We start from the raw sequence: 13,575 nt of genomic DNA, 5'->3' as shown, positions 1-13,575 counted from the left end.
TTTTGTGTTTGAGTAGGTGGGAGTACATTGAGAGCTATAAATCTAAATGCCAATCTACTTTCTTGAACAACAGAAAGTTTATAAATTCCTAACTCTTCTATCCTTTACATAAAATGCTAAAGGTAGACTTTCGAGTTTAAATATGTATCACCTTAAATGGAAGAACTGGAATCATAAGCAGTTCAAATGCTTGTAAATAAATACAACTTCTATGCAAAAATATTAAGTATTTAGATTTCTAAAACTCAATATGCTTTGCTAAATCAACACTACATGAAAAGCAGTTCTGCAGTCCTGAGAAACCACTGAAGTAACTTAATTTTTAAACAGTTAGCTTTATCAGTAATGAACGTATAAAGATAACCATTTCCATATCTGGTAATACTAAATACATTATACATGCATTCTTATACTGCTAATAATTTGTCATACACTTATGACACTTTTGGTAATAAAGGAATTTAGTCATTTATCTTCAGCAATGCTTACAGCACAGAAGCTTTACTAATTATTGATTCTATTTCTAAACCAGAGGACTGAAATGAACAAGTCTCGTTTCTTTGACTTCAACAGGTCAGAGGATAAAAAACCTTAATCAGAACCTTTAGAAAGAAAATATAGCCTGCCTAGAAAGTAATTTCTAGTAGTTTATAACTAGTAGTGATCAACTGGGAAGAATTATTGTGGTTTTTATTTTTTTTATATACCTGTATATCTCAGAGGAATCGTGACAGAAAAGGTAAACAGTTAACATGAAGCCTCCAAAGACATACCAATTAATTATGCTTAATTAGGGGGAAAAAGATTAAAATCATGCTGTCCCCGATATCCAGAAACACAGTAGCTAAAACTTATCTTGATCCTAGATGAGGGCTACTTAATGCCAGTAAAAGTTGCATTGCATTGTATTTAAATGCACATTTTTTCTTTTTTCCTTTTTAATAAAGCCTGTTGGCTAGCAGGCCATTTTAACAAGGTCTGTTCAGCAACTAGCGTGCCAGCTCCAGCTCTGCCAGTTCAGCCAGGCAGAGCCTATCATTTTCACAGCTGGGTAACTGCACCTCTCTCAATCCTCCTCAAGAGGAGCGCACGACATGCTACACAGTCGGGACCTAAGATCCTGATTAAATTCTTGATCCCAATCTGCATACGAGCTTGCTGTTCGAGTACTGGACCAGAGAAGGTACACTTGTGCTCGTATTGGACAGGCTACGTCTGATGCACGAAGGGATGAGTGAGGGATGAGATTAAAGCCAAACAGGAGTCACCTGAAAAATGAGCGTGACTTCACATCTCTCAAGCACTCACAGCTCCACACCACCTCCCAAACACAAAGTTCTCACGGAATTCAAGTCCTCCCATCTCCTTGCCCAATAAAGCACTCAATCTTACAATCTTGATCAAGTATTACTTGAACACAGTAGAACTTTCTCCCAAGATTCAATAGTAGTTTGTTTTATTTTAAGATAAAGGGGAAAATGGATGTAGCAACCCACACATTTAAAATCCTAATACTATTTTGATAGCACAATTTGCAGAATGTGCTGAGATTCATTAAGAAGTATTTTTCTAATAATGTCAGACACGAAGAAACCTTTAGAAAAGGTGTTTTAATCATCTAAAACCTTTATGAATTATTGGATTTCACTTTGTTCTTCCCTAGGTAAATCGAATTTTATTAAAAACCTTGGTAACCACACTTTTTCTTAAACACCTTTGAATAGCCAGTTATAGCCATACTACAGTAAGTGTTCTACTTCCATAAGATCAATAGGTACAATTACAAAGAAAACAGAATCTGGTAGGATTATTTTTAAACAGAAAACAGAGCCTTCTTGCAATTACTGCTATTCAGTATATACCCTGTGGTATACACTCATGCTAAACACTTAGTATTTTATTTATATAAAGATATGTATTTATTCATAAAACTGTAAAATACTGCTAACCCAACATAAAACCACATCAAGCTATTCAGATACAAAAATGAAGCACATGGGCGTCCAGAAGCATTAGATTTACAGCAGTCCACTAAAGTATATGGAAATTTGGTAGAATCCATAAGTTGTGGCTCTAGAAGTCTCCTTTCACAGCTCTCAAATATGATATGACTCCTAATTCTTCACTTATCTGTCCCACATTGTTAACTTAACTTACCCATGCTGCAAGGTAGCATGCTACTGGGGCATTACCCGATTAGACTGGTAAATAACAGGGAGGCAAACCGTCGCAACTCAATGAAAAATTACACAGAGTTGACTGTACAGAATTTAAGCTGTCTGCCAGCTTCAGCGTACTTGGGATCAACCACAAACATCACTTAAAAATCACTTAAAAATCCAGTTTGACAAATGCCTACTTGTCATTTGATACTACCCTGTGCAGTCTTGAGAACTGATGCAAATTGATGTGCACAGCTAAGCATTTCATGAAGACAGAAAACCGAATGCAGAAGTGTTAATCAAAGGTAAAAGCTCATTTCACTATTCTGACTATAAAGCAGCAAAAATACTATGGGAATTATGTAGCAGATCATAAGGATTTTTTTTCAGTATGTTTTGTTAATTACCTAGACAAATGGCTACAAAGCACCTAGAGCAATTCAGATAAAGGTTCCAGAAACTGACAGTAGCTAAACAACAGTGTGCAAGTTTCCTGGTAAGAAAGACCCGCAAAACGCCTACCTATTACAGAACATGAGTAAATTCAGAAACGTGAAAGGGAAATCAACTTTGGAAGTATATATCCAACTCACCCCCCTTTAAACAAGACCAGAGGGGTGAAGGGGGAGAGCAGAAGAAGGAAACACAATGAAGTACTAACAAGTATAAGCAGCATTCATTTGCAAACCCTTAAGTAGAAGGGAAAGAAATTAAGACCAGGAAAGTTCAGGTTAAGAATCAAGTTAGATTTAGAGTAGTAACCTTTATACTATCGGATAACTTCTCATGGAAGTGGTTTGTTTGGAGCACACAAGCAGAGAAATAGGCTGATTAAAAGAACATTCATTTCTCCTCCGTATAAATGAAAATATACATATGCATATGAGACATTTAAATATGGACAGACATGCCAGTTCCTACGTCTGTTACTGAAAAAAGGGCATACCATTTCAAACAAAAAATCTAATCGTAGCTAAAATTTCCGTTTCAAGTCCTGACTGACACACTTAACAGTGGAAATCACACTGTTTCCTTTAAAAGTATACTGGAGAACTAGGTTAGCTCTGAAGTCAGGAGGAGTGCCATGTATCGAATGTTCTGCAGCGCCCTAACATCTAACATGTCTTTTGAAGGCTTCTTACCCCTAGGGCATCAACCCAGCTTGATCCAGCTGAGTCTGCAAAACCTTTAAGAGGGCAGATTAAGTCGATATGACTGAAGACTACAAAATACTTAGAATACAAATTTTCCAATATGCACTTTACTTATAATACCCCGTGTGGTATCTGTAAGAATATTCATAGTATCACAGATTAAAGATATATACCAGAATTGATAAAGACAGAATTTATAATATCAGATAAACTTCATTTAGAGTCGGAACCAATTACAACAGTAGGCAAAAAGATACTAAGAGACTTTGGTGTTGTTTATACTTCAAAATAAGTATAAAGAAATGTAGGAAATGGATTTAAAACACAAAAGCCATTCCTTTCAAAGGACAGTTCTAAAATGATTTTATCTGAAGAGAAAACAAAGCATTCTTGTTCCTGAACAATAAAGTCCACACATGGACTTAATTAGGAAGAATTTTGTGTAGGCAGCAAAAGGAGAATATTATCAGTAAGCAGTTTTTATTTTAATCACAGATATGCAATCTGAAGAGAAGACAACATTTAAATCTACTTACCCAATTTTTGTTTTCTCTTTAATTTTGGTTGAGGAACCAGTTTTTGGTTTTTTGGTCTCCTTGTCCTTGGGTTTGGTTTTAACTTTTCTACCTTTCTTTTCCTCTTTTCCTTCAGCTGAAACACTGGGAAAGTTTTCAGGACTCATTACTCGTGGAATGTTTCTCTCTCCTCTCTCTTTTGCTTTTGCAATCGCTTCAGATATTATGCGATTTGCCTTCTCTTGTTTACTTTCAGAGTCTGCTTTTTTCTTCTGCTTCTTTTCAGACATTGCCCTCACCTGGGTATTCTGCAACTTAGTATATGATCCTGAACCATCAGTCTTCTTGGAGGAAGGAGGCTGTAGAAAGAGACAAAGTAAACAAAATCCCCTTATTTTAACAATCTGAATATTTCTTAAAAGAAAAGTGTTTTTAATCTAGAATCCTACATAAAAAAATTAAACTGGCAGAGACTTATACAGACACAACAAAGAAGAAATTCTGTTTTTACCACAGAATGGCGTGGGTTTCGGAATAAGTACATCAATTGTTGGTTTTACACAAGCAGTCTACATACTGAAAATCAGGAAAAAAAATCTTCACGAAATTCTCTCCACGTTCTTTCCTCCTCTGTAGTTAGACACACCGATCCCTAACCTTCCAAGCATTCCCATACGTTTGACACAAATCTCAGACATCTCCAGTAGATATTCTTCTCATAAAATCTGAGAAAGCCAAGAACTCCCAAAGGTAACAGCATCAGTATTTCTTCTTCGGTATGATACCAGGACCACATAGATCTTACGGTAGACATAATATCCACAAGACAACTCAGTGGTAACCAGAACTGATGCCGAACAAAATCAAGATTAAAAAAGACAAAACAAAAACTAAGCCCATGCAGCTCTGTATTAATCCAAAAATACTGCTTTCTGATCATTTTATTTAAATCAACATAGTATATTCATTCGAAAATGCACGTCTTGTTTTTTTGCTTTCGGGTTTTTAAGCACTATTTCATTGATGCAGGTTGTTTACGCAAAGAATTCAATTCCAAATGAGCAGCCGCTCTTTAAAGAGAGCAGAAGACATGTTTTTGCTTTCTTCCCTCCTGCCCCCGCCCCCCTTTGAGGAATGGAAAGAATTTCCTATTCAAACAGACAAAAAAAAAAAAACAACCAGCAGATAACAGTTATGTTACATTCTCACCCGTAAATGCGCCTCTGACTACAGCATGAAGAAAAGCCACCAGGAATTTCCAAACACATTTTCAGGCCAAATCCAGTGCACTTCACTGGATACATTTTCTATACGTGCCTCATCAAAGGCTTAATAGCAGTGCTGCGGCAGTGGGAAGGAGGCAGGGTTTAGGATCACTCTCTAAAATGCCACCTTAAGGCCTACAGGCTATAACAAATAACCGAGACTCGAGAAAACAGCCACAAGCTCAAGATGGCGATGCAGCACGGCTCCCGCAGCAGCAGCCAGTAATAAGGAAGGTTATTCAATCCCATTAGCCTTTTAGCCCAAAGAACCCCTCCTCCTCCCACTCATTCAGGCTTTCACTTACCCTTCCTCTTGGCCTCTTCACTGAAGACATTTTTGGCGTCAGACAAAGGCTTGCCCTCTGCTTTTTCAGCACCCCAGGCAGTGCTCAAGAGAAAAGCATTGAAAGAAGATTGCTAAATGGCCTATTTAGCAAGCTGCAGCCAAGATATGCACAACCCTCCACAAACACACATTGGGATTTATCAACATATTTCTCCCTTGGCAGGCGTCCGTCCACCGATCGTCCAACTCAGGTAGGGCACAGCCCGCCTGCCGCCCCTCAGCAGCGGGGTTTCCACCAGGGCCGTAAGCAGATAGCCAGATTCCAACAAAGCACAGAAAGAAATGAATGCACAAAGCATCAAAATGCATCAGCATGAATATTAGAGATGTCGTTAAAAATACTGACTCCTTCTGCGGAAGTAGGCCAGCAGATGGTGCTACCAGTTATTATTCCATTAGGCTCTGCAATTTAACCCCCAACGGACTGCTCTTCCCTACATGTGGTACAGGGATTAACTCTTCCCCTTCCACCGCTCGCAGTACACCGCTGCTGTGCCTTGGTTCGGGCTGGAAACGGGGCCACGGACTGTTTGTGGGGCCAGTGCTTCCCTGAAGCGCTCCAGGTCTCACATCGACGTGGGGGGTGGCGATGCACACTGCACTCAGAGCCTCGGGCCTCAAACCCAGTTTGTCCTCTGACATACCTTGCTCTTTTTTTCCCCCCTTCCAAAGGCAGTTCCGCACTATAAGCAAGCAACAGTGACCACGTAAGGGCTCGCTTACAGGCTTCGCTGCTTCCTACAGAAGGAAGAAATCCTGAACTGGATCTCAGCCTCTCCCCTGGCCTAGGTCTATGCAGACCTTGTGGTGAGGGCCCCCTCAATTACATGGGACATGGCTTTATGGAAAAGTCCTCCTTATTTTAAGGTTGTTTTGAGTGCTATTTTAAAAGATCAGACGCATTTTTACATGTGTTCTCAAAGAACACAAAAAGGTTATTTTTTAGTAACTCTCCAGAGTTAGTTAACCCACCTTTGTCATCACAGCTATTTCCTAGCAAAGCCTCCTTTTATTTTTTTCCTCCTCAGAAGCCCACTAGAGAAGAATCAAGAAATAGCTCAGGATATGATTTCTGTTAGGATTTTGACTGTTAAGACTAGGCCTTACACTTGACCAGGATTTTACTTCTATTTAAGATTCACTTCAGAATGAACTTCAATTGTCCACTAAAAACATTAGTGGTACTGGTACATGAAATAATCCTTTAGTTAACAGTATCACCTAAATCCAGAAGATATTTCTGCACATATGCAGCTTCACTACAATTATTAAATTTTAATTTTGCTTTTAGAACTCTAGCCAAGATGCTTCCACATTACTGTTATGCAATATCTAACAGAAACTGCCGTCATTTATCTTTCAGAGTTACCATTTCGTAACTCAGGATGATGCTAAATAATGTAGTATTTTAGCTTTTTGAGATCAGTTAAACAAAAAGAAGTTTCCTAAGGCACTCACAGTATGATTTCAGCTCTAAGCCAAATACTACTGAAGTTAGTACAGATAGAGGACTTTTAGAATGAACGGATGCCTTCCTGAACCATTCTAGGGCTGGAAACAAACAAAAAAGTGTGCCTAATAATTAAGTGGGCAAGAATAACCATGGTAGCTTTTGGGTAATTCTTTTGAAATCCTCTTCCTAAGTGTTTTGTTACTTTAAGATGAAATTTCTCAGGCTACATCTCCTCAGAGCTGCCCTGCAAGTTATTCCTCAACAACTTGTTTTACTTTCTTATTGTAAAACCATGAGTATGCTGGACGAGGCTACTGTGTGTTTTAATTCCTGGGGCTGGCCCACTGCTTTGTGCTCCATACTATTCCTTCTGTATTTAAGTTACATCTCCTGCACTCCACCAACAGTAAGCTAACTGTTGGTTAGAGGACTGAGAACGTACTCTTTCGGTTTTGCTGTGCCATTTCTAACCATACGGGAATGACACTGACGAAGATACCGGAAGGCACCAGCCAGCCATTCTAAGCTAAATAAAGCCGCAGTGAAACCTGCATCAGGGAAGTCACCATCATCACAAAAAACAAAACTGGAAAGCAACACAACTGAGCTGAGATTAGAAGAACCAGAACTACCCGTGCATTACAAAGGACAGTGTCTGCATGTACTTAGCAACCACAGCGACATAAAGGATCTGATGCTGCAGAGGTCTTTTATTTTGATTACCAATTCATCCTGAAATAAACTCATAAGCAGTTATAAAATCATGCACACTGGAAATAAATTCTGAAAGCTACACAGCATCCACAAGAAAAAGGACAAAGCCTTTTGCCAAGCCAAGAACACCCCTTCCCCCTCGCTCAGAGGGGACGCTGATCAAACACCCTAAAGGAGCACGTCCTTTTGCCAGCGGCTTACAAACCTATTTCATCAATCAGCATCGAGAAAGAAATGCTTAACTGACAAACGTGTAGGAGAAGGTGGAAAGAAAAACCCTGAGGCAGATGTCTTTAAAAACTGAATATTTCGTTTGGAAAAATATGCTTTTAGTTTTCATGGCTGCAAAGATAATCATCCCGATAGAACCGAATGTCAACCGATGCGATGTTGTCTTGAGCCTGCACGGAGCGAGCTCCAGGGTCTGTGGTGCTGCTGACAGCCTCCGCGAGGAGCAGTGCACGGACACCACCGAGCTCCTGGCAGTTCCCTGCTGCTGCTCTGAGAGCTGTAGCAGCAGGGAAATGTGGGGAACCACGTCAATCCCGTGTCGACTTCACGCTGCCGCCCACTAAAGCCATTAGCAGCAGCAGGTACGGGCTGCCTGCTGGTCACGTGGAAGAGCTATCCCTAAGAAATATAAAGGGTGGAACAGATAAAACGAGAGCTGTAGGCTTCCCCACATATGCCCTGATTCACAGCTGCCAGCAAAGTATCTTCTCTTCAGCGGCATTCAAAAGACACTGACGTGCTGTCTTACATGGGCAGAAGGTATTCTACATGTCTGACTGGTATCTTAATTAAACTCACGTAAAAACAATCGTATTACCAGATGATACCCAGAAACAATCGTGACAGCAGTCTTCCCAATACCTGGGAATACTCTACTGAGGAGGCTTTTCACAGGAAGGAATTTCTGCAACACTTCAGCATGGCTTTCATCAGCCCAGCACTTCTCTGGCCTAACAGCATTTCCCACAGCAAGGACAAACCTCTGTGCTTGCCTCCCCCCCCCCCCCCCCCCCCCCAAGACCTAAATGCACTTTAAATCTGCTCCATGACAACACACAGTTTCTCCACATCCCCTGCGTATCACTACAAAGGAAGTGTCAAGAAGAAAAAAAGGAGTTTAACATAGCAGAAGCTTCCATCTCCTCGAAAACCCTCCCAGGCCCTGCCTTACCTGCTCCACGAACAAGGCGTTGCTTCTACTGTAAGAAACCCTGCTTGGCGGTAGGTATGGCCATCATGCTGGAGCAGTATGGCTCTCCCTTCTGTGTGCACAGAGTCTTTAAGACCAAATTTCTCTCTTGAGTTGTGTCCATTCTTGATGTACTCTAAGGCCTAGTGATGCCTTTCCCTGGTATTTTCATTAGTCACACATTCCTGACTACAATTATATAACCCCCTTCCTTTTTTTTTTTTTAATAATTATTTTCACTTGTGGATCAGCTCACCCAAACAGCAACTACCACTACAAAAATTATGATCCCAACCATCCTAAAAAATAGAAAGCTAAGGGTTACATTTGCAATGCCTTGAAAGACTCTTCCTTCTACTGGCAGCAGACATCTGCAGGAAGATGCAGAAGATCTGCAAGCACGAAGTACTGTATGGTGAGAGCATAACAAGTTCTTGCTAGTCTACCAGGTCATTAGGCAAATCAAGATGACCTTGACATCTACTGCACTGAAAGCAGCTAAAATTAGCCACCTGGAAACCTGATCTTCATGCATTACCACTTCATCATCTTTGTCCCTGTTTATTACTAAACAAGGAATCCCTTTGTGCATGTCAAGCCACCAAAATAGTATCAATATCCCAGCTGTGACACAAATATAGGAAGAATTGTATATATGATCATGATCAGTATCGTTTGTATTTCTGTTCAAATTAGACTGTCGTATATTTTCATATTAGAATCACATCAGAATTCAGAAACTGCAATTGCTTTAAGCTATCCCAGAGAAAACTCTTAAAGGAACATACATTTATCATTTGAATCACAAAACTGTATTTAGGAATGCAAATCAAAAAATGCATGAACTCAGTTCAATGACTTCTGAATTCCATTCTAGTATTCTAAAATCTTTTTCTCTACAGAAGCCTGCATAATTAACTCTAGTGGTGGTTTTATGACAGTTTTATAATCAAAAAGAAATCTATTAAAAAAGAAGATACCAGCTCACTCCCTGTACAGTCTATTTGTAGAAGATCGCTTACAAGACAAATGCGTCATCCCACGTGCACGCAGAATCCTTTGCTGAATGGCAATTCCAGAAGAGGCAGTGATTTGTCTTTTGATGACTTACTGTGACAAAAACTTCAGTTAAATCAAGCTGCTTCCACACAACTGACAGAAAGATCATCTAAACATGCAAGAGGGTTTCTTTTCTCCAGAAAACCTTTTTTTTCCTCCCCTTCGGAGTTCCTTCTGACTTGCTTGTTATTTTCTGTTCAAAAGTTGCCCCATACCATTTGTTGGGATTGCTCTACAGAACTAAGAGCACTGTTGAACGAAGATCCATGGGGTTCTATAATTTTTCCTTCCTTTTTGGTGTATATATGGAACTATTAGGAGAGTCAATGAAACATTCTAAATTGTGATTCTTTTGTTATGCTGAGAATACTCCGCACTCTGCTTGTATCTTATTATCAGCTCTTATAAATGATTCAGTGTTTCAGGGTTACAGAATTTTAAGACATACATATATGAAACCTAACCCAGACTAACACTGAAGTGTTAGACAGATTTAAAAAAAACAAACAAACAAAAAAAAAACAAAGATACAGGAAAAAGAAGTACCTTTGCTGTCTCCCATATTTGTTACCTGTAATGTTGATAAATGGATGGCTGACAACTACAGCAAAGTGACAAGCCAACAGTCTGTGTCTGTGTAATAGTCACTTTTGAATGTAAATTTGGCTACTGTAGGTCATACCTTACCACACATTTAACACTAGGCTTATGATAAATTTTAAATTTACGTAGAAATGAAAACGTTAATGTAAAGGCCAGCAACCTTACTCATCTTCCTAGGAAGAAAGAAGCAAGTGCTTTTCATGTCACACACGCATACTAGCAGGTTGTTGCTGCAAAGGCAGCACTGATACTAGAGAATGAATCTGTAGTGTGCATGTCTGTGTGTGGAAGATTTTGTTTGAACAGAGACATTTTGGGGGCTCAGCACCAAACACGGATGAATTGTTTTTCTGAATATTCAGTAGTGGTATAAAAACTGTCTCCCAGTATATCTTAAAGGAAGTACTATGTAATGGAGTGTATTAAACTGCCAGGAAATGAAAGAAATTGAGAACTTCATCCTGCTCACCCTGCCAAGCTACTGCACTGGATGCGTGTCAGCTTTCAGTGGCCTAGAGTGCTGTGCCCATCACGTACCGATTTCTTTTGTTCTAGTCTGTAGTACTGAACACAGCTATTTGGAAAATGACATACAACACCAACAAAACCAACTTCCTCGGTGGCATTTCTCAGGTGCTGTCTGTCACTTGCTGAACTAGTAGCACTGAGTACTTGCACTGATCCCAGGCTGATGCATGGCATGGTTTTTGCTGCAGCCACAAGGCGGGCACCCTGCCCGAAGTACCGCTGCAGTCAGCGTGAGCCTCAGCGCTGCGCTCCTACGTAGGAAAAAAGGTAACGATCACATTCAAGTCAACTGGACTTGTGAATGCACTGTAGATTTGAATTACTAAAGTTCAGAGCAGTTTTGGAGCCATGCCATACCTCTGCAGATTTTCTAAAGCCTCTAATGCCAGTCCTCTGGATCCAGAAGTCTTAGCTTTATTCTCCCAAATACATGAATGTTTCCAATAAAAAAAGCACCTCTAGTTGGTTTCTTTCTTACACTCTCGACTGATCTTACCTGCCAATTTTTACAATTATTTAACTTCTTAAAAAAAGTTTACTTAACTCAATACTCTATAAAAGGAATGTCACATTTTACCTCACTGGTTTCAAACAAGACCTGTGCAAGTATCTGGAAATAGACGTGTAAGATAACTTGCCAAATACTTACAGACAAGAAAATAACACAGATCCTTCTGATTTTAAAGAGACTGGGCATTAGAGTACAAAACCCCCAAGCAAAGCCCTACAAATGTATTGATCCACTGAAATCTCAAAACATCAAAGATATTCTTAAAAAGTACAGGTAAGAGGCAGCTTCGACTGGAACATACTCCTGGTTTTGCAATAGGAAAACTTTTATTTAACAGGTCAAGGAAGTCCAACAGCTTCCGTAACAGTGTGGAACAGAATGCTGCAAAGCAGCAAAATGGAACAGCTCTCTCCAACTTATCTGTTTTTTATTTTATTTTTTTAAAGTCCTTTGTACTCCATAAAAATATATTATTAACCCAAACTGCAGTGATTTTTAGTCTTTCATCACTGAACATGGGTTAGTTAAAATCATCTCTCATCCAGCACAAGCAGTGCTTCAAGAACCTGCTAAGTAACAATACGGGAGCAAAGCAGAGTAAGCTGTTAACTTTGTTCTGTATGAAACTATTCTCTGACAAGACTGAATTCAGTTGAATTTTACATTATATTGCAGATCCAAAGTACAGGGACTCCCTGTACAGATATTACAGTAAATATAAAATGCTGTTAGGGAAGGTAAGAAATAATTTTTACTGTACTGAATGTAAGCTTTTCTTTAGACAAAAGTACTATAACATCTCCGATTTCAAAAATGAAGAAAGCTTACTAAGCTTGTGTTCTCTGTTCAAAAAAAGTAGAAAAAGATTACACTTTATTTCCTAACTTTCATAATACTGATAAAGGAAAAACAAAACCACATCACAAAATGGAAGCAAGCAACAGGAAACCCCTAAATGACTTAGCTGAAGGGTGGTTTGTTTTTTTTTTTTCTTCCCACAAGGTAAGTCATCTTTTCAGACATTTTCCTGGAGTTATTTTTGGAGGCTTTGCAAAAAGAGATAAATGTACAAATACATATTATAAAATTTCATAAACAATCACCACCAAAATAAATACACAAATAGAAATTAAATTCTCCTCCAGGAGAATGATTCAGTATTCCCTCTTTCCTGTTTGCAAACACAAGGTCTCTTGAAAATGTAGCACATAGCAACACAATGTAGCAAGTAAAAGCTTACTGTGGAACATTTTCTATTCCTGCTACTATGTGCTGAATTGCTAAAAAGCAGCCTGGTGGTACCACGAGCAAGGAGAGCAGAAATGCCAGCATCCCAACTGTTCGCTGACAGCAAGCACTCTGCAGGCACCGCCAGACCTGGTCCCACTGCTCCTCATCCAACACATCCCGTGGCAGCCAGAAACCTAAGGCAGCGTCAATAATCACACATTCTTTGACTTGTGTCTTAAAAGAAAGATTGAGCTTTAAAACGTTCAGCAAGGTTGCTGCCCAGCTCACAGCTGCTCAGTTTTCCTCCAGTTTGTTTTAAAAAAAGCAAGGCTACACTACCACGTCATACCAGGTTGTGCATTTACGCCTCCAAGTTCTCAGTAATTTCTAACCCATTGATCAAATTTAGCCAAATTAGGTACATCTCTGAGATAGCTGTTCTTCGGCAAATGGCATGAAGCACACAGGATTTAAGCAGAATCTGAGGCAAGGAAAACGAGCTCAGTCCTCCTTAGACCTCCGAGCATCCACTTGAGATGCTCTAGGTGTTGGGACCACCAGCTGCAAAAGGCACCCCTTGGACACCACATCATCTTCTCATTCTTCCCTTTCTCCCTACTCCAACAAAAGAAACCTTCAACTTCCCTCTGCTAAAGAGCAGTCTTGGCAATTCTCTAAGCAGTCTCCTTGCTACCTTCCTCCTCTCCCCCCTTTCCTAGAAGCCATTACAGTGCATCAAAAGGAAAGAACCACGGATATCCTGTTGGGACCCAGATTTCTTCAGCAGCTGTTTGGTCTGAGTGGCCAAAATATCCATCTTTTGCACCCGGTTTG

At 39.7% G+C, this 13,575-nt stretch overlaps 1 protein-coding gene across 13 annotated transcripts in view; it reads right to left on the bottom strand.

Annotated features, from left to right (window-relative positions):
* CHD9 (chromodomain helicase DNA binding protein 9) overlaps positions 1-13,575 on the bottom strand; it is a 94,410-nt gene that overhangs the window by 49,949 nt on the left and 30,886 nt on the right. For 9 of the 13 annotated variants that reach the window (XM_083851433.1, XM_083851442.1, XM_083851443.1 and 6 more), the window contains one exon: positions 3,853-4,190. In XM_083851433.1, the coding sequence (XP_083707559.1) occupies positions 3,853-4,190 (338 nt within the window). Of the gene's footprint in view, positions 1-3,852; positions 4,191-4,342; positions 4,960-5,040; positions 5,348-5,401; positions 8,601-13,575 lie in introns of those variants that run through there. The other 4 variants (XM_083851434.1, XM_083851435.1, XM_083851436.1 and 1 more) reach the window with 3 other exon arrangements.

The sequence above is a fragment of the Anser anser genome, assembly GCF_964211835.1.
Source record: "Anser anser genome assembly, chromosome: 11".
Classification (NCBI taxonomy): domain Eukaryota; kingdom Metazoa; phylum Chordata; class Aves; order Anseriformes; family Anatidae; genus Anser; species Anser anser.
Note: the sequence above shows the minus strand (reverse complement) of the source record. Positions and strands in the feature narration are given on the sequence as shown.